The sequence below is a fragment of the Myxocyprinus asiaticus genome, chromosome 40 (genome assembly GCF_019703515.2).
Source record: "Myxocyprinus asiaticus isolate MX2 ecotype Aquarium Trade chromosome 40, UBuf_Myxa_2, whole genome shotgun sequence".
Lineage (NCBI taxonomy): Eukaryota > Metazoa > Chordata > Actinopteri > Cypriniformes > Catostomidae > Myxocyprinus > Myxocyprinus asiaticus.
Window position 1 is genome coordinate 768,469 of NC_059383.1, and position 22,523 is coordinate 790,991.

At 40.2% G+C, this 22,523-nt stretch overlaps 1 protein-coding gene across 15 annotated transcripts in view; it reads left to right on the forward strand.

The window, feature by feature from the left end:
• Nucleotides 1–22,523, forward strand: part of sra1 (steroid receptor RNA activator 1) — a 61,830-nt gene that overhangs the window by 12,283 nt on the left and 27,024 nt on the right. For 3 of the 15 annotated variants that reach the window (XR_007895468.1, XM_051680636.1, XM_051680637.1), the window contains exons 1-2: nt 13,800–14,018; nt 15,949–16,065. Coding sequence is in view for 12 of the 15 variants with exons in the window: in XM_051680636.1 (XP_051536596.1) it covers nt 13,975–14,018; nt 15,949–16,065 (161 nt within the window). In the remaining 3 variants the exon portion in view is untranslated. Of the gene's footprint in view, nt 1–13,799; nt 14,019–15,948; nt 16,066–22,523 lie in introns of those variants that run through there. The other 12 variants (XM_051680634.1, XM_051680638.1, XM_051680630.1 and 9 more) reach the window with 9 other exon arrangements.

Sequence of the window (22,523 nt, forward strand, 5' to 3'; positions counted from 1 at the left end):
TCTTACTTTTTGGAGAAATGTCCTCTGGTCTAATGAAACAAAAATTGAACTGTTTGGCCATAATGACCATCGTTATGTTTGGAGGAAAAAGGGTGAGGCTTGCATGCCGAAGAACACCATCCCAACCGTGAAGCATGGGGGTGGCAGCATCATGTTGTGGGGGTGCTTTGCTGCAGCAGGGACTGGTGCACTTCACAAAATAGATGGCATCATGAGGAAGGAAAATTATGTGGATATATTGAAGCAACATCTCAAGACATCAGCCATGAAGTTAAAGCTCAGTCGCAAATGGGTCTTCCAAATTGACAATGACCCCAAGCATTCCTCCAAAGTTGTGGCAAAATGGCTTAAGGACAACAAAGTCAAGGTATTGGAGTGACCATCACAAAGCCCTGACCTTAATCCGATAGAAAATTTGTGGGCAGAACTGAAAGCGTGTGCGAGCAAGGAGGCCTACAAACCTGACTCGGTTACACCAGTTCTGTCTGGAGGAATGGGCCAAAATTCCAGCAACTTATTGTGAGAAGCAATTGTGGAAGGCTACCCAAAACGTTTGACCCAAGTTAAACAATTTAATGGCAATGCTACCAAATACTAACAAAGTGTATGCAAACTTCTGACCCACTGGGAATGTGATGAAATACAAGCTGAAATAAATAATTCTCTCTACTATTATTCTGACATTTCACATTTTTAAAATTAGTGATTCTAACTGACCTAAGACAGGGAATGTTTTCTACGATTAAATGTCAGGAACTGTGAAAAACTGAGTTTAAATGTATTTGGCTAAGGTGTATGTAAACTTCTGACTTCAACTGTAGATAGATATTAAGTTCTCAAGTAATTATTCAAGACAAAGAAACAGTTAGTTCTGAAATAAGAACAAAGAAACATGAAGAAAACTGCTAAACGTTTCTAAAAGCAATATCAAACATTGAAGTGACATTAAGAAAAAAAATCCTACAGAGATGGTATTGTTATTGTGTGTGGTTTCTTGTACAATACACTTTGAAAGGCTGAGTGTGTGTGTGCCAATAAACTTAAAATGGCAACAGAATTTTTTGTTTTGTTTTTTGTGACAGACAAGTTCTTGTAACTCGGACTTGTATGCAGTTATTGGCGACTCGACTGTGACACAATATTGGTGACTTGGACTCTGACTTGAGAAGTGAGGACTCGGACTCAGACTTGAGATCTAGTGACTTGACTACAACACTGCTTGACAGTAACAAACATGACTAACAGTATCGGATTTGGATCGGGCTCGTCGGACTGATACCCGATTTGTCTAAAAACGTCAGTATCGGAGCTGATACCGATCCAGGTATCGGATCGTTGCATCTCTAATCAGGACCAATGAGTAGGTACAGCATCTCAAATGTCAGCCATGACATCCTAAAATGTTGCAGCCAGAGACTCTCTGAAGGATCTCCACCACAACCTCCCAGAACTCCCTACTGCTGGTCTCTCCCAAACCCGTGGGCTTTGTTGCATAAGAGCAGTGTTTCTGCAGTCATATCAGACAAGCAACTGCTTAATTTTGACGTCATCTTCTGATATTTCCTACTGTTGCAATTATTTGTGTGATTAAAATTGCAGTAAGCTGGCCAATTTCAATTAATTGTCTCAATACTCATTTTACAAATATTGGAGAAATCTAAAAGATAAAAAATTTGAGATATACACAAAATCCTGGTTGGAAATGCCTCAAGGGTGGGTTTCTTTTGCGATAAACCAAAACTTATGCAGCAGTGAGGTTTTTTTTTTTTTTTTTTTTTAAAGGATGATGTCATTGCACACACCATTTTATCAGTTAAAGGCCAATTGGATGGAAACAAGCAGTAGACAGGAAATTTCGCCAACATTAAGCATTTTCGCTTGTTGATGATAGAACAGTATAAAAAGTGGATGAAAACTACTGACAGTCGTGTTGTGTACTTGCTCCAACAATTCATACTGTCCCGGTGAGCCAGTGCAGCTACAGCCAATGAAATTTAGATGTCAGAAGTTATTGTTTACTAACAAATTCACTGCTGTGGCACTTCTGGGTTCTTTTGGCACTGCAGAAAAGAACTGCTTTTAATGGACGCTTCCCTTAAATTAACCTAAAAATGCCCAAATAATGCTTTTTGTGTGGTTGAAACACCCCATTTCCAAATGATTATTGGACATTTGTGCTTCTTTACATTTTCATCAGAATCAATGGATCAGGATTTTTTTTACATAAATTATGATTCACAAACAGCTGTTTTTAATTTCCAAAGTACAATTGCTGTGACAGAAATTAGTCCAAATATTATCTTATGTTGATCTTATACTACCATGGAAGATCTAATGGTACTGGACCCTGTCTCCACCACCGAAGTGCATAGGTGGTACTGTTTGTGAAATTATATATAAATAGAAATAATTTAATACTTCTAAAATTATGCATTTATTATGATTGCAGTAAGTAGCTTTTTCATAACCAGCTGTTAAGTTCGAGTATTGAATCTGATGAAGTCAATTATATTATTAATTACAGTATGTGGACCAATAATTTAAATAGTAAAGACACATATTGCATGTATCATGATAGTTTTCTTTTTCATATGCCACATTTGCCAAGCTTAAGAAGTGTTAAGTGTGTGAGGATGCGTAGTCATCAACCTGTTACTTGTTCGACACAATCATACAGGCAGATAAAACTTTTGTTGATAGTTCATAAAGAACCTACAGATATTCAGTGTGAACCATAAATATCCTTTTGAAATAACTTCTAGTAACATAAACATGATTACATACTGCTCTTCTTTACTACTAAACTACAGCAAGGAATAACACGAGTGAACATCGGAGGGGATGTTGAAAGATATTTCAAAAAATAAATCTAAAACTAGTCATTTTTATTTGTATAGTGCTTTTCACAGTGCATCTTGATTTAAAGAAGCTTTACAGAAAATCATGCTGTAACAGAAAATTATGCAGAACTAAACATTTAATAACTATAATAAATTACAAGTTTAAGTAAGCAGAACTGTCAGATTTTTATTTTGTACTATTCATGCATGTTGATTTGTTTCTTAACTTGAAATATTGAGTAAGCTAACTCATGCATTTTAATGGCACTTAACTTTAAATTTAACTCTTTGGCTCAACTTAAATATTTCAAGTAGAGGGAACCTAGCTAGCTTGTACTAGCTAGAACAAACTAGTACAGTGAACGTTAGCATGCTGAATGCATGCTAATTGGATAAACCATGCTTTGATTAGCATTGCAGTTGCTCAAGTATATCAGTATATTGTAGAATTATCTAATATTGTACCTGTCCTCAAGGTAATCTCAAGCTCCACTATTCACCATAATGGTACTGCGCAAAAACGAACATGACAGAAACTCTTCTAAACAATACAACAAAACATTAAACACTAACAAGTATCTCCCTTTACATTCACCTTGCACAAAGACACCGTATATAACACTTAATTTTAACATTTACTCTCCCTGTCGAGTTCCATGTAAAGCATGCTGGGAAATAAAAATCCCCCTCCCAGTTTCAGTTAAATTTAAGTTCCTGTAAATTTAAAGAGACAAGTTCAAGCTCAAAACATTAAACAATTCAGGTTACTTAAAAGGTGTAAGTTTCGTGAACTCGTGAGTTCTAAATACTCATCAAGGTTAATTTATTTGAACTAATTTGTATGATTTAATTTTTCCCTACTCAAAACTATTTTGAGCATTAGGGTTTACAGTGTGCTGTAATGTCTTAAAGTCCTTATTGACCAGTTTATGATTAAAAATCATGTCTTAAAAATTATTTGTCTTTTAGGCCTCCAGTGAGCAAGCCAAAGGCGACTAGCAAGGAACACAACACTCTATAAGATGTAGTTAATGGAGAAAAAAAAAAAAAACTTGAGAAACCAGGCTCAGCCAGTTCCCCTCTGGTTATACAGCATGAATGTAATGCCAATGTTACCTATGTGTAGTACAAGTCATGTATAATTTGAGTAATCTCAGAAGATTTTGGTGGGCAATGTTTAAAACTAAAGGATATTGATTGAACTGAAAGATTAATGATTAGGTGTCTTGGTAGTCTATCTCAAATTGACTGCTGAAGTGCACTTAGATGAAGTGCCCTTTGTTATTTTGCTGATGAAGGCTTTAGTTGGCTATAATTTGTCATCACTGTATTTCATTTTAAGAGCGTGTAGTCCTACCTTTTACAAAGATGATGCAGGCAGAGGTCAGTGAGGTGTGCGTTGCAGTCCGTCTGGAAGCTTGTGGCAGTTCATTTCCAGTGATGTCCATCCTAAAGGCTGATTTGTACTTCTGTGTCGAACCTGCAGCATCTCTTCAGAAATGTAACTGCACGTTGCGTCGACGCAGACCACAGCAGTTGTGTTTTGTCTGCTTTGTATCCAGAGTCCATCCCCCAGAATAATGAACCGATATCTTGAGGTAGCATCACATTTTTCCAAGATTATTTTAAAATCTAAGCATCATATGACGTTGTAATTTGACAAGGGACTTTAAATTTGGAATCAGTGGAATTGTTTTAATCAGGAGCATCTGCTTTTTTAATATTTGGTTTATGTTTCATGGAGTTACAAGTGAAATACATCAAAAAGACACATCTGTTTACAACGTATTAACTTTGTGCTTTTTTCTCTGGCCATTTAGCCAACATATATTTACAATATTTATTGTACTCTGCTTGAGAACTTTCTGATCTGTATGATGTTTTGAGCGTATGTTTGACAGTTTGGTGTACAGTAAATCATATTTGATAAGTTATGAAAACTGAACTCTTCTAATTTGCTTGTTATATTGCCTATATGTGTTGTAAATTCCAGCTTTTAAAAAACAAACAAACACCCATTTTATGTTTGTAAAGCGAGTAGTTAATATGATTTTTTTTTAACTCCGAACGTCAAAAGTATGCCAAAACATTTATTATTTTTTAAGTGACTCGAGAGCAAGCATACAGTATATACCTGATTTATTTTCTTTCTGCATGGCAGACAGCATGTACTGTATAGTAAATAATATGTACTGAAATCTCAACATCCACAAAATGCATTACTGTTTAAATATGAAATGTTAAATTATTTCAGAAATGAAGGCATTTTCTTCCCATGCACTAGCACTTTGGCTGCATACTCAAAAACGACACAGACACACCAACACTAAGAGGTAAATAAGGTGTATGCCTGGCTGAAGAGATGAGTTTTTTTGTCTTAGAGTGTGTCTGAATCCTGAACGCTATGCTATGAAGGCTATTGCATAGTTTAGGAGTCAAATAGGAAAAGGATCTACCTTCTTTTGTGGATTTAGGGATTCTTGCAATATCAGCATGTCAGAATGTTGCGATCATAGTGAATGTGATGGATTACAGTGTGATAGAAGGTTGCTTAAGTACTGAGGAACTAGACCATTCAAAGCTTTGTAAGTGAGATATTGTTACAGTATTTCCATTGGGGGACAAATTATATTTTAGCATCATATTTTAAGGGGTTTTTGGTCCAATAATTAATACCTGTGTTTTGTCAGAATTGAGTAGAAGGAATGTAATGAACCCAGAACATTTAAAAAAACTAATTGAACATTTAAATAATTACACACACATACAATAATAATAATAATCCATCGGGGAACAAATTATTAGGGATGCACCGATACCACTTTTTCTCTTCCGATTCCGATATTGGAAATCTCAGTATCTGCCGATCCCGATCCGATACCTGTTTTGTTTTTTTTGCATAATCAGTTTAGAATATCTTTACATTATTGTGTGGAACTAACTGGGTGTGCTCTTTAATACGTAAAGAAACACAAACCTCTAACTACACATTATTTCAATATAAATGTATAGCTTATTAAGAAAAACTTAATTGATAACTAGTATACTGGATAATGTAGCAGCAAAATTAACAGTAATTCCAGTATAAGTCATCAGTAGAAAAGAAGCAGTTATTTTTTTGCAAACTTTTTTTCAACTTGTATCTTGACTTTAAAGGATTCAGATCTCTTTTTTTGTTCAATTTAGTTGTAAGATATCAGCTCACTTTTCATTCACAGTTATTTTTTGGAACCTATTCAACTTAAATATTATTATCATTGATAATATTAATAATAATAATATATTATAATAGTAATATATTATAATATATCTCAATCGTGCACCTTTTTGGTCCAATAATTAATACCTGTGTTTTGTCAGAATTGAGTAGAAGGAAAGTACCAGGTAACAAAGAACTTTGTAATGAACCCAGAACATTTAAAAAACCTATTGAACAGTTAAATAATTACACACACACAATAATAATACAGTACTAATATATACATATATATATATATATATATATATATATATATATATATATATATATATATACATATATATATACATATACACACACAGTACTGTGCAAAAGTTTTAGGCACTTGTGAAAAATGTTGCATAGTGAGGATGTCTTCAAACATAATGCCATAAATAGTTTTCATTTATCAATTAACATCATACAAAGTCCAGTAAACATAAAAAAGCTAAATCAATATTTGATGTGGCCACCTTTGCCTTTAAAACAGCCCCAATTCTCCTAGGTACACCTGGACACAGTTCTTGGTTGTTGGCAGAAAGGATGTACCAAGCTTCTTAGAAGAACTGTAGAAATTCTCCATCTATTTAGACTATTTAGTCTCGATTGCATCTGTCTCTTCATGTAATCCCAGACTGACTCAATGTTCAGTAGGGGGCTCTGTGGGGGCAATGCCATCTCTTGCAGGGCACACTGTTCTTCTATTCTAATCTTTTCTATTTACAAAATTAATGTTTGGGAGTCTAAAATGTATTTTTCCCATTGACACACTAAAGCTGAAGATATAAAGAACCATCTTAAGACAAATGTTTTTGTGAAACATCTTAAGTGCCTAAAACGTTTGCACAGTACTGTGTGTGTGTGTGTGTGTGTGTGTGTGTGTATCTAATATATATATATATATATACTTTAACAAATGTTAAGCAAACAAATATTTGGAAATAAAGTAAAATAGTCAGTCACCCTCTTAAAGTGCAAAGCTGCAAACATGTAAAGTCCCTTATGAACAAAAACACTGTTTAATTATTTGTAAAGTTTACAAATAAAAATCTGGCATAGAACTTTTAGTACAAATTAAAGGGAAAAAGAACACAACTATAAAGAACAATAATAAAGAGTCAGAAGATTTCCAACCAATATCTAGAGACATTTTTTTCTTGGATGGCATAAGTGTTTTAGTTCAGATTAAAGTGTAAAATTGTGAGCATGTTTACTTTTTCTGGCTTGAGCTTCAAGTGCTGAGGCGAGAGGATGTGTCCACTGGCACTAAATACCCTCTCTGAAGGAACACTTGTAGAAATGCAGAGAAACTTCTGAGCCACGGCAGCAAGATGAGGCAGTTCTTCAGCATGCACACTCCACCATTACAATAGATCTGCTTCTTTTACCTCAGCTTCAGCCTTTGACCCCAGGAGCTGCTGCCTTAATCATCCTGTGCCCTCTCCTGCTTCTTGGAGGTGATTTCTTGAGCAAGGTGACCAAGCTTTGCTGCTGTTTTTTAGAGATTGAGGAGAGGTTGTGCTGGTTTGCTCTGAGCAGTCAACTCCCTCACTCAGTTTTGAGGCTTCGTCAACACAGCAGTTGACTGATGCCTCAAGGTCATCAGAAAAGCTCCCCTTGAACCGGGGATCAAGAATGCTTGCCAAGTCCATCAACTTCTTTGCATCATCAGTGTACGTGGCCTCAAGGTGTGACTTCATTAACCTCTTCAGGTGTTTGGTGAGGGCATTGTCTTAATTTTTCACCTCAAGAATGTCTGAGATGATGTGACCTAGCACCCACCTCAAGGCTGACAGACTTACTCTGCTCTCTGAAGCCAAAGCATCTGTAAAAGCACTGAGTGGTTCAAGGAGTTTTAAGAATTGTTCCGTGACTGTAATCTCTGTATCCTTTGGCATAAAATGCCATGCTCCTCTCTCAGTTGGTAGTACAGCACAGATTGTCTGCTGTTGTTCAGTAAACTTCTGCAGCATTTTATGTGTTGGTCCCCATCTAGTGACTACATCATGGATGAGCGACCACTGAGGGATGCTTAAGGCCTCTTGTTTGCGTCTGAGTTCCCTTTTTCTCTTCCAGCTTCTGGAAAATGCCTGCACCAAGTGTCCACTCTATGATTTTTCAGAACTTTAAAAATAGCCAAATTCAAGTTGTGGCCAAAACACCCAAAGCACTGGGAAAGGTGTCAAATGCCTTTTTTATGTTGGTAGCATTATTGGTTATAACACTGAAAAGATGCTCTTTGTTGATGCCCCACTCCTGCAACATGTTTTAAAAAAACTCCCTGATATTGTCTGCAGGTGGCCTTCTGGAAAAAAATGTGTTCCCAGGCAACTTGACTGAAGTTTCCACTCTGAAGTGAGGTAGTAGATTGTGAAGCTGATGTATGGATGACTACTGCCTCCACTGCTGGTCCATAGATCAGTGGTTGCTGCATACAATTGTATTTCTGTCTTTGAAAAAAAATGTCTGTGAGGGAAAATTGTGAAGTGGAACTGCAGTGTTCATTAGTTTCTGAAATCCTGATTTTGCTACAGTCTGAATGGGAATCATGTCCTTAGCAATATAATATGCTATGGCCTGATTGATTTTTTTGGCACAATGAGATGAGGGTTCATGTGCAGTCTGACACTGGAATGCCTCTTTGACAGTTGGCTGAATGCTGGCTACAGCTGAAGCAGATGAATCAGCACTGCTAGATGCATGGCCTCTCTGTAAAAGAGGAAAGAAAACTATTACTCCAAGCTTATGAGTATTTAAACAAAAGATGCGTGTGGTGGTGGGGGCGTGGTTGAGCGCCGGCTTGTGAATGGAGAGCGAGAACAGGAGATGAGAATGGTAAGGATCATCACCTGGCAATGATTGTCTCTAACAGCTGTTTGTCATTGCAGTGAGATTTGGAGACTGATTTAAGAGCAAGCTGGATGCCAGTGAGGGAGCTACCACACACACCCCAAGAGTGTGTTAAGCTGTGTGTGCTGAAAAGCGTGATTTATTTATTTATTTATTTTTTTTTTTGTTTGTTTTTTTGAGTGAAGTACTGAAATGCAAATTTTGTGTTAAAATAAATACCGTTCGAGTTGGATTTGCCATCTCCCGCTTCCTCCTTGCAACCCCATTATGAACTTTGTTACACTGGTGCCGAAAACCGGGAATTAAGGGAGGAAGAATGCAGCCATGGATGCCTCGCCTCTGGAGGACGTTTTCAAGACCCTCGCCAGCATCCACCACACACAACATCAGGCCTTCCTCGAGCTGCGCTCAGAACAGGAGCAGCGGTTTATTGCGCTCCTCGGAGGAGGACCAGCAGTTGCTCCAGAGCTTGCTGCACCAGGAGGGTGCTGCCACTGTGACCTCGGACCCCGCGACCGCCCCATGTTCCGCTAGTCAAGATGTGCCTCCAAGACGATCCGGAGGCCTTCCTGGAGCTCTTTGAGTGGACGGTGGGGGCCTGCGGATGGCCGAGCTCCCAGTGGGTGGTCCGGTTAATACCACTGTTGTCTGGGGAAGCCAAACTCCTGGCACAGCAGTTATGGAGAACCTCCTGGTGTACTCCGACATGAGGAAAGCCATGGGACAGCCGGACACCCAAGCAGCAGCACCAACGCTTCTGCTTGCTGACTATTGGCGAGCACGGCCGCCCATTTGCCTTCGCCCAGCAGCTCCGGGATGCCTGCCAGATGTGGTTGCTGGCTGAGCAATGCGACGTTGGAGCTGTGATCGACCTGGTGGTACTGGAGCAGTTTATCGCTCGACTTGCGAGAGGAGGGGCGAAGTGGGTCCAGTGCCACGACCTGGCGTTGCTCCAAATGGCCATCCAGCTGGCAGAGAACCACATGGTTGCGTATTTGGGAGCTGGCAAGCCCCGAGATCCTTCTCTCTCTCTCGTCTCTCCTCCTTCCCCTTCTTTCTGTCCTGTTCCTCCTCCCTGGAAGCGGGGAGTGTCCCCTTCCAAACCGACTCCGGGAACTGCACCCGCAGATTTCCCCTGCCGCTGTTACTCCCAGGTTGGTGGACCTGCTGCCATGGGCACGGGTGTAGAGCCTGGGCTGGTCTGTTGGAGCTGCAGGGAGCACGGGCATTTCTGGGACTAATGCTCCGGTGATGGAGGTGGGGACATTGGTTCGGGTCACTGACGTGCTACAGGTCACCCCCGATCAAGCTGGGACATACTGTATATCTGTGAGTAATAAGGGGGTACATACCAGGCCTTGGTGGATTCGGGTTGCAGCCAAACCTCCATCCATCAATGCCTGGTTCAAGACGAGGCTTTGGGTGCTAGTCACAATGTGAAGGTAAAGTGTGTGCAGGGCGATATCCACAATTATCCTTTAGTGACTGTAACAATTAAATTTCAGGGGCAAAAGCATAGTGTCGAGGCTGCGGTTAGTTCCCGCCTCACCCATCCTCTAATTTTGTGCATGAATTGGCCAGCGTTTTCCACTTTATTAAGGAAAATTTGTGCAGATGGGCCTCTAACAGAGCGTCTCGTGGGATTTGTGATGTGCTGGCTGGGGAGGTGGAGCCGGGGCCATCTACCACGTCAGGATGATGCAAGGGAGGGGGAAGTCTTCGCTTCCCCAGCCCTTAGAGGATTCCCCGCCGGGGAAGTGATATTGATTGATTGGTGAATGACTTTAGCCAGATATTGCACTCGCAAATATGTACTTTTCTGTTATAAATGATCAGTTGTATCGAGTGATGCAGGACGCTCAGACAAAAAAAAGATACAACCCTGTTGTTGATACTGAAGAGCCATCGGGAAATGTTATTCCAGACGGCTCATTATAATCCGATGGCGGGTCACTTAGGGCAGGAAAAGACAATGAACCGTCTAATGGCCCATCTCTGTTGGCTGGGCATTCACAGGGATGTTCGCAGATGGTGTGCGGCATGCCATGAATGTCAGTTGGTGAATCCACCGACCATCCCAAGAGCACCTTTGCATCTGCTTCCTTTGATCGAGGTCCCCTTCGAAAGAATTGGTATGGACCTCGTCGGGCCATTAGAGCGGATGGCACGGGGGCATCGCTTTGTTAGTTCTTGTGGACTACGCAATGCGATATCCAGAAGCATTGCCTCTACGCAACATTTCAGCATGTATTGTTGTGGAGGCACTCTTCAGAATTATCTCCCGAGTGGGGATTCCGAAATAACACCTCGCTGATCAAGGCACTACTTTCATGTCTCGTACACTACGAGAGCTGTATGAATTATTGGGTATTAAATTGATTCGGATGAGCGTGTACCATCTGCAAACGGACGGCTTGGTCGAACGGTTTAATAAAACCCTGAAAAACATGATTCGTAAGTTTGTGCACGAAGATGCTCGGAATTGGGATAAGTGGCTTGAACCCCGTTATTCGCAGTGTGAGAGGCAAGCCTCCACGGGGTTCTCCCCATTTGAATTATTCTATGGGCTTATGCCTCGTGGGGTCTTAGACGTTGTGAGGGAAAATTGGGAGGAGGGACCTTCAAACAGCAAAAACAAAATTCAATACGTTCTTGACCTGAGGGCAAAACTCCACACATTGGGGCAGTTGTCACAGGAGAATTTTCTACAGGCTCAAGAACGTCAGTCCCAGCTATATAAAAGGGAGCTCGGTTATGAGAATTTACACAGGGAGATAAAGTCTTTGTATTACTACCCACATCAAGCTCTAAATTACTCGCAAAGTGAGTCACACGGCAAGTAGGGGAAGTCGATTATGAGGTTAAACGAACAGATGGGGCGGTGCATGGCAAATTTATCACCTCAACCTCTTAAAACCATGGAGGGAGATGGTCCCTGTGGCTTTGGCGACTGTGGTACCAGAGAGGGATGAGCTCGGGCCGGAGGTGAACTTAAAAGCCAATCGTGACACTTGCGGAGACCACCTCTTACCGTCACAAATCACAGACATGACCCGGTTGCAAAGAGATTTCTCAGACGTGTTCTCGCACCTTCCCGGTCGTACGAACCTCATAAAACACCATATCGAAACAACCCCAGGTGTAGTCCTAAGCAGTCGTCCCTACCGATTACCCGAGCACAAAATAAAGTGGTTCAGTAAGAATGAAAGGCCATGCTCGATCTGTGGGTAATAGAGGAATCCCACATTGACTGGGCCAGCCCAGTGGTGCTGGTTCCGAAGAGCGACGGCTCAGTCCGGTTCTGTGTGGATTATAGAAAGGTCAGTGCGGTGTCTAAATTTAACATGTATCCAATGCCTTGTATTGACGAACTGCTTGATCGGTTGAGCACAGTTTGCTTTTATTCGACACTGGATTTAACAAAGGGTTATTGGCAGATCCCCTTAACACCAATGTCCCGTGAGAAAACAGCCTTCTCCACACCATTTGGCTTACACCAATTCGTGACCCTACTGTTTGGTTTGTTTGGGGCCCCGGCAACGTTTCGTCACCTTATGGACTGACGACTTGGACCGCACTCTGCGTATGTCGCTGCCTATCTGGATGACATCATTATATACAGTAATGATTGGCAGCGGCATATGCAGCATCTGAGGGCAATTCTGAGGTCGCTGCAAAGGGCGGGACACACGGCAAGCCCCAAGAAGTGCGCAATTGGACGGCTGGAGATACGGTATCTGGAGTTCCACTTGGTTCACGGGCAGGGGCGTCCCCAAATGTTTTTTTTTTCTCCCCTTTTTCTCCCCAATTTGGAATGCCCAATTCCCAATGTTCTCTAAGTCCTTGTGGTGGCGTAGTGACTCGTCTCAATCCGGGTGGCGGAGGACGAATCTCGGTTGCCTCCGCATCTGAGACGTCAATCTGCGCATCTTATCACGTGGCTTGTTGAGCACGTTACCGCGGAGACATAGCACGTGTGGAGGCTTCACGGCTTTCTCCGTGGCATCCATGCACAACTCGCCACGTGCCCCACTGAGAGCGAACCACATTATAGCTACCACGAGGAGGTTACCCCATGTGACTCTACCCTCCCTAGCAACCAGGCCAATTTGGTTGCTTAGGAGACCTGGCTGGAGTCACTCAGCACACCTTGGATTCAATCTCGCGACTCCAGGGGTGGTAGTCAGCGTCTTTACTCGCTGAGCTACCCAGGCCCCCCGTGTCCCCAAATTGTTAAGACTGCAGCGGTTGTGGCCTGCCCAAGACTCAAGACCAAAAAGGAGGTGAGACAGTTCCTGGGGCTGGCTTGCTATTATAGAAGGTTTGTGCCTAATTATTCGGACGTCACCAGCCCGCTGACCAATCTTACTACAAAGGGAGCCCAAGACCCCGTCCAGTGGTCGGAGCCGTGCCAACAGACTTTTATGCAGGTAAAAGCTGCATTTTGTGGCAGGCCATTGTTACATGCTCCTGATTTTTCTTTCCCTTTTGTTGTACAGACTGATGCATCAGACGGGGTTGGGAGCCGTGTTGTCCCAGGTGGTTGAGGAGTGCCTGGTGCTGTACATCAGCCTGAAGCTTTCGGCGAGAGAGGCAAGGTACAGCACCGTTGAGGAGTGTCTGGCCATCAACTGGGTGGTCCTCACCCTTCGGTAATACCTCCTGGTATGGGCTTTCACCCTCTGTTCGGACCACGCACCGCTCCAGTGGCTCCATCGCATGAAGGATACCGACGTGCAGATCACCCGTTGGTATCTGGCTCTTTAGCCTTTTAAGTTCAAGGTGGTCCACAGGCCGGGGGTGCAGATGGCTGATGAGGACTTCCTCTCCTGAAATGGGGGGGGGGGGTACTGTGCAGGACAGATGGCTCTGTGGCCTGAGTTGTGCGGTGGGGGTATGTGGTGGTGGTGGTGGTGTGGTTGAGCGCTGGCTTGTGAATGAAGATCAGGAGATGAGAACGGCAAGGATCATCACCTGGCAATGATTGTCTCTAACAGCTGTTTGTCATTGCAGTGAGATTTGGAGACTGATTTAAGAGCAAGCTGGATGCCAGTGAGGGAGAGAGAGAGCTACCACACAACCCTGAGGCTGTAAGCTGTGTGCACTGAAAAGCGTGATTATTGAGTGAAGTGCTGAAAATCCAATTTTGTGTTCTAAAATAAACAGTTTTAGTTGGATTCGCCATCTCCCTCTTCCTCCTCGCAACCCCATTACGAACTTTGTTACAGTGCTGTTCAGGTGATTAGGGCGAATAATGGCAAAGTGAGATGCTTTCTGTGAATTTGTCATTGTTTTTGTTTTTCAAATATGATCCAAATGGCAATGGTAACATTTGTTATTCCATACTAGTTTAGGATGAACTTCATGCAAATTTTGGAAGACAACATGATGATGATGATGATTAAGCTAAAGCTTCCCACTTGTACCTGTACTCACTGTTACAGCAGTGCAAGTGTATATAGACACCATAGATATATAGTCATATAACATTAAGTTGGTGTCTTAATATTTAAATGGTGATTATACCACGGGCCACTGATCTTTGCAGATCAATACAGACCTTGTCTTGTTGAGGCTTATGTTAAAGTAAGGCTAGACTAATTTTACTGAGCCAGCTACTAAGCTACAACAATAGTAAGCTTGTTTTTTTTCTGGATAGCAGGCCAGTTGCTAAATAACTAGTCACTAGCTACAAATTTAATAATCTCAAATTCACTCACACTGTATTGCAATGTACGATTGCGCTGCGTTCCAACTTGAACTTAATATTGAAATCATCATTGTGCCACATTGCTATTGTTAATTAAAGGACTTAATTTTAGCTGATTACAACTGTATTTTAGATGCTCCGATCAGGATTTTTATAGCCGATACCGATAACCAATCTTCTTGTCACCTGACCAATTACCGGATACCGATCCCGATCATTTCACCTTTTATCAGGATCTCTGTCATAACTGTCAATATGCAAGCTTTCTGCACACTGTCACTATTATCTGAATTTTCCTGGTCCCAGTAATATCAATTTGCCTAGTTTATGCTGACAAAAAAAGTTTAAAAGGCTTATTAAAAATGTTTTTTACAAGTATAGGTTAACAAAATATTCTCTATATTAAGATAGATAGTACAAAAAAAAAAAAAATGAAGCTTAGTGTCAAACTGAAGACAAATGGGAGATTTGAGATCAGTCTATAATTAGCCAACTGTCCAGGATCAAGCTTTGGTTAGGGTTATAATTTTAAAAGATATGCTTTCATTTTCATTCTTTTTCCAAGACACCAGTGTACTAATTTAAAAGGATTTCTAATATGACAACACTATAAAATTACAACTTTTTGCAAAACCATATGAATGGCTTTATTATTGACACAAAGCTTACAAACATTATCAATGCTCTGAGAATGGCAGAGAATTGCTCAGTGAGGTAGACAGAAGATTAGGCAAAACTTATTAAAATCTGTTAAACACATCATCATCCAGACACATCATCGGAGGTGAGCTTCCCTCCCTCCAGGAGCCATGGGCTGCTCTCACTACTACCATCAGGCAGGCGGTATCGTCACTGTCATGACTGATATGTTGCTCGGAACTGCACCCAAGACTTTCACCTGTGTATGCACTTGTGTATATGGTTGAGCGACAATAAAAGGGATTTTATTTTGATTTGATAAACTTAATTTAACAGGAAACCGAAGTTCACACATCAATGATGTGTAGTATGTGGAAAAGGCACGACATGACTTCACCTATGACACGTCAGCTTAATGTGTTTTCATTAATGGCACATGGTTATGTTGGTGTTATGGTCACCATTAAACGTTTAATACATTTTATGCCAAAATGTATGTTTTCTAGTTCCATTGGCCAAAACAGTGTTGTCTGTGCATAAAATCCTTTCTTTACATGTAACAGCTGTACTAGGGCTGTCAATCGATTAAAATATTGGATTGCGTTTAATCTCAATATCTTAACAGGTGTGCATGAAATCACACTCACTCACATTGTTCTTTTTCGGCACAGGCAATCAGGAGCGCGGATGGAACGACCCGCCACAGTTTTCATATGGCTTGCAGAAGGATTCAGGTGGACAAAAGCGGAATGTACTCAACAAGAGGGTGCACTCACCACAACTTACAGGTCAAACTAATCCTGCTCAATATAATATGTTATTATCTATGTCTTGATTCACACATTACAATGTTATTTTAACAAGGCTATTCAATTGTAGGGCTTTACTGGTTGTTTAGATCAGTGTTACTATCAGAAATAATTAATAATTATTTCTGTAGTTATTAATCAATATTTAAATTAATTAATTGGATCTAACTCATTAAAACCCCATATGGGACTCCAGTAAATGTAGTGTGCTATGTTTAGGAGCAAGTTTGGTTATTAGCAATAATTAATAATTATCAAAGATAATTATTAATTATTAAAATCAGTAGAACATTGATGAGAATCAATGTTAGCTTTTTTTAATCCTTTAAATCAACAGTTATCAAAGATAATCGTTAATTGTTAACGTCGATGAAACATTAATTAAAATTAACACTAGCTTATTGATCATTCAAATTCAATCAAAGATAATTATCAATTATCAAAAATCAATAGAATATTAATAAGGATTAACATTGACAGGGCACCACCCTGGAATCAGGGACTAATAACCGAATATTAAAACAGTCTCAATATTAGATTGTTTTCTGAGGAAAATCGACATCTGAAGAATATCGATTTTCGGGAAAAAAAACAATGAATGAAGGTTTGAATCCGAGCACTGACATCCCGTCAGCATGACACAGGCGTATCCAAAACAAACCAAAACACTTCTCTTTGTAATATAAACAAAGTTTATTTATGCAGTAATATCAATTAATAATTAATACAATGCAGTTAATAAACTTCCGACTTACAACTATAAACTAAACAGTGATATGATTAGATATGGAAATAAAAATAATTCTATAACACATAAGGTGTGTGTGTGACAGTGTGTGTGTGTGTGTCAGTGTGGTTAGTGAGAGAGAGAGAGAGAGATGATTAATTGACAGCCCGAAAGCTGATTTCGCGGTAGCTGGAGATAAAGCAGCCGTGTTCATCACTCAGAGATGCGGTTTTATGAGCGGGGCTCGTAAAAGTCCCTTGTTATTTGACTCTTTAATGGATGAACTCAGTTGCTGTCTCACCCGCGATGGCGAAAATGCACAACAGTCCAATTTGGTTGGACCACAATACAGCAAAACAAATTCGTGATAATTAATACCCTGAGTATTAATAATTAGCGGACATGGCGGTCCGTAAACTGTACAAGCAAAAACCTTGAAACACAAGAATAACACGCTATAATATTCTATCTCTGCCCAGACGTAACCTCTTACTTGAATCGCATGAGGACACAGGTAGAATGTGTTTTCCTCCGTCCTTTAACTTTGACCCGGTTCCTTGAGGCTCGGATGATGACGGGGGGCCGTTTTCTCGCGCTGTCAGTGGGCGGTACGGCTGTTGATTGTCGGTGGGTGGTATGGTTGTTGATTCTCGGCGGGCTGGCGGAGAACTCAGAAATGTCGACTTGATTGAAGATGGAAGAGAAATCTTTAATCTCTTCACTTCTGTAGGCCAACGGATGAAGATGCGAATTGCTCGGCGGTCTCCTTCGGATCCGTTAGTGTTTGGTTGAACACAGAGTAATCTCAACTCGTCCAGCGAGATGGAGATTGTATGGCCACAGTTTCAAGTCGGACATTACTTCCTTAAGCCACGAGGTTGCACCGGAGAGCAGCAAAAAGCTATGTCCATATTCGGTAAACGAAGTCACTGGAAGCAACTTTGGAAGCATTTCAGAATTATTTGAAGTCCTGATGATGTCATGTTTGAGGGACGTTCTGTTGTGTGCCTCATCCAATAGGAGTTGAGAGCTCGATCCTTTAGAGGGCAGGGCTTCATGGATCTGTAGTCTGTTTTGGACTCCCTTTGTTTGATTTTGGCGCGATTTTTATCAGTAAAATTTACGACTTAGAAGGAGGGGGCTTGAGGAATGTTTTTATGACTGTTAGGCCTGCCTTTGTCTTCTATCTGAATACATGAGGCCCAACACAATTAACTTATTTTTCCCTTGTTTTCACATTTGCATTAATATTTGTTTAAAGTGACCCATCTCTATGTCATTATCAAGGGTATTTACCTGAGCAAGTCAAGTGTGTGAATGCTATGGAAAAAGATTATGTGTGCTGCTACAGCAAAAAACAGTTAAAGATTCATTTTAAGGATACACCAATCGATTCGCAGATATTAATCTTAAACTTACATATGTTATCGTTGCTCGGCCGTTTATGCTTTTAATCATTTGAGTTATTTTTTTTTCCTCAACTGCACACATGACACATACACTCCAACTCTATTAGGTAAATGCTTTCTTAGCGCTCTCATATTGACGCCCCTGGAAGGAGAATAGGGTAATCATTCCAAAAGATTTGGGTGCCTTTTTTGTGATGTTTTTATTTATTTATTTTTTACATTCAGATAATGAATTGCTGGATAAAATATGTGAAGTTTAAAAGATATTCTTTCTTTTTCATACTGTTTCCAAGCCATAACATAGTAAAATTACAACTTTCTTATTGTAAAACCATATGAATGGCTTTTTTTTATTGTTTTTGGAACCAATAATAAAAAAAATTATCCTTCCTGAGTAAGGACAATTAATGGCGATTCGCTGCACATTCAGAAGCTGAAAGACATTATGTAATTCAGGGTTCCCTTTCAAGTCCGTCAATTTGATGCTGCGTCAGTAGCTGACACTATGGTAACTCTTCCCAGGTGTGACATCTCTAAATCTCATTGGCAGATTGCTCTTGGCGCTCTGACCCTTATGTGCGGACATATAAACTGGAGCACAGCATTTTATCAGAATTGTTTTCTTCGGGGTCTTGATTACATCTCTCATGCTCTGCAAGCACGAATCATCGCTTCATCATTTAGAATTGCATACCTGAACAGAGAGTATATTATTTTCTTCGCCCTGTTTGTGCTCCGATAATTGGCTTATTCTTTTAACACTTTTGTGTTTGCAAATTTTAAATTATGCTGAATTGTGTTTCTTTCAGTGAAAAAAAAAAAAAAAAAGCAAAAAAACTACAAGAGCGTTTTGCTTTACATGGTCTTTTTCAAGATGTGTTTTGTAAATGTTTCCCTCTCTGTATTTGTATTAACTAACATTACAAAGACAGGGCTGGGAGAGTTACACTACAGATTACAGAATATATGCTGTAAAATGTAATTTGTAACATATTTATTTAGATTACTCAAGGTCAGTAACGTATTCTAAATAGTTTGGATTACTTCTTCAGCACTGGTAGATTTTTTTCACTTGTTTTGACTATAAAAACTCTGCCAGTACAGTAAGACAAAATACACATTAATGTAACTGTATTCTAAATACCAATGATTTAAATTGTAACTGTAGTGGAATACAGTTACTTATATTTTGTATTTTAAATACGTATTCCCATTACTTGTATTTCGTTACTCCCCAACCTTGAACAAAGATTAATAAATGCTGTAAAAAATATATTGTTCATTGTTTGTTCAAGATACTAATGCATTAGCTAATGTTAACGAATGGAACCATATATATATATATATATATATATATATATATATATATATATATATATATATATATACACACTGATCAGCTACAACATTAAAACCACCTGCCTAATATTGTGTAGGTCCCCCTTGTGCTGCTAAAACAGCGCCAACCCGCATCTCAGAATAGCATTCTGAGATGCTATTCTTCTCACTACAATTGTACAGAGCGGTTATCTGAATTACCGTAGACTTTGTCAGTTCGAACTAGTCTGGCCATTCTCCGTTGACCTCTTTCATCAACAAGGCATTTCTGTCCACAGAACTGCCGCTCACTGGATGATTTTTGTTTTTTGGCACCATTCTGTGTAAACTAGAGACTGTTGTGCGTGAAAATCCCAGGAGATCAGCAGTTACAGAAATACTCCTAAGGCATACAGTCTAGACTTAAACTGAGTGAGTGTGTCTTCATCCCGAACAGTGTTAGGTAGACTATTCCATAGTTTAGGAGCCAAGTATGAAAAGGATCTACCTATTTTTGTGGATTTTGATATTCTTGGAATTATTAACTAGCCAGAATTTTGTGATCGTAATGAACGTGTATGTAGTTAACAAAATTTTAAAATTAATACGAAATTTAATGTATGCTTGCATTGCATGTTACACTGCTTGCTTGCCTGCTTGGTGTCTGTTGCTTGCTACCGTCTGCTTACAGGTTCTGCCACTGGCTAGCCCCTAAAAAGGGCAAAACGAGGAACAAAGAAAGTAAGGCTCCTCCTGCCAGTATAAAACCTCTCCACCACCAAGACCCCTGCAGTGCCTCCTTGTGGCCACACATAGAAACTTGGCACCTTGCGGACCCAGGCAAAACCTTGGGGGATCTCGGAGCAGCTTAGGGCCCCAGAGATGTGGCTTGCAGACCCACCAGCAGGTGGACATGCCCTGGTGCCCCTCAACCTCTGCCCAAAATATGGGTTATGTAGTAAATACGGGCAGGTTGGGGTCGATAAGCTTGGATGGCAACCCGCCTTGCAGAAGTTCACTCCGATATAATATGACATCGACCTACAGCTCTCTGTTGCCTTATCTGTCTCAGTTTTCTGAGCTACTAGGATTAAATGCTGGAACATTCACACAGTGCTAGATTCAGGTGACAGTCAGCTTTAGAGATTCTCAGCCTTGGTAGCAACGGAGATGCAGAGACTGGATATTGATATTGCAGCCCTCAGTGAAGTCCACCTTCCTGAACAGCGGTCATTGAGTGAGCAGGGGGCAGGCTACACCAGTGATTCCAACCACTTTTCAAATAAGAAAAGATGCAAATTGTTTTTTCATTACCCAATTAGCACTCTTGCCACCTGTGACCTCATTATACATTATATGCATTTTTTGCATAGATGAATTTCAAACATTTCGAGTAAATATTCTACTAAGACAGACAGAAATCATGGACAAGTTCTTAAAAAGTAAAACTATCGACAGTGGTTATGTGTGATAGTGGTGTGCCATGGGAATTTTTTTTGTTGTTTTTTGTTTTTTTTATCATAAAAAGTGTGCTATGGCAGAAAAAGGTTGGGAATCTCTGGGCTACACCTTGTTCTGGTCCGGGAAACCTCAAGTGGAAAAATGACTTTAAGGAGTAGGCTCCATGATCAGGAATTACATTGCAGGCAAACTTCAAAATCTTCCAGCTGGCCACTCAGATCATCTGATGTTCTTTCAAGTCAGGTCATTTTTATTTGTATATTGCTTTTCACAACACACATTGTTTAGTTATTTGTGTGCAGTGCAAGTCATGGTTTAAAATTAGTAAACTATGTAAGTGTTAAGGGCCCGTGTTTAAACAAAGATTTTGTATGAACTGTAAGATTAATGTCTTTGAAGTTCATCCTGGATTAACTGCAAAAGTCGTTATTTTTATTTGTATAGTGCTTTTCACAACGCACATCGTTTCAAAGCAGCTTTACAGAAAATCATGCATTAACAAAAAAATGAAACTGTATCTATAAAGTCTTCGAGTGATCATTGTGTAGTTTGATTAAATATAATTGTAAATTGTTTAAATTTAATAATTAAATAATAATTGAATTTAGAATCCCTGTGAGCAAGGTGAAGGTGACTGTGGCAAGGAACACAAAACTCCATAAGATGTTGGTTAATGGAGAAAAATAGCCTTGGGAGAAACCCGGCTCACTTTGGGGGCCAGTTCCCCTCTGGCTAACCAGCATGAATATACAGGTGCATCTCAATAAATTAGAATGTCGTGGAAAAGTTCATTTATTTCAGTAATTCAACTCAAATTGTGAAACTCGTGTATTAAATAAATTCAGTGCACACAGACTGAAGTATTTTAAGTCTTTGGTTCTTTTAATTGTGATGATTTTGGCTCACATTTAACAAAAACCCACCAATTCACTATCTCAAAAAATTAGAATATGGTGACATGCCAATCAGATAATCAACTCAAAACACCTGCAAAGGTTTCCTGAGCCTTCAAAATGGTCTCTCAGTTTGGTTCACTAGGCTACACAATCATGGGGAAGACTGCTGATCTGACAGTTGTCCAGAAGACAATCATTGACACCCTTCACAAGGAGGGTAAGCCACAAACATTCAAGCTGGCTGTTCACAGAGTGCTGTATCCAAGCATGTTAACAGAAAGTTGAGTGGAAGGAAAAAGTGTGGAAGAAAAAGATGCACAACCGAGAGAACCGCAGCCTTATGAGGATTGTCAAGCAAAATCGATTCAAGAATTTGGGTGAACTTCACAAGGAATGGACTGAGGCTGGGGTCAAGGCATCAAGAGCCACCACACACAGACGTGTCAAGGAATTTGGCTACAGTTGTCATATTCCTCTTGTTAAGCCACTCCTGAACCACAGACAACGTCAGAGGCATCTTACCTGGGCTAAGGAGAAGAAGAACTGGACTGTTGCCCAGTGGTCCAAAGTCCTCTTTTCAGATGAGAGCAAGTTTTGTATTTCATTTGGAAACCAAGGTCCTAGAGT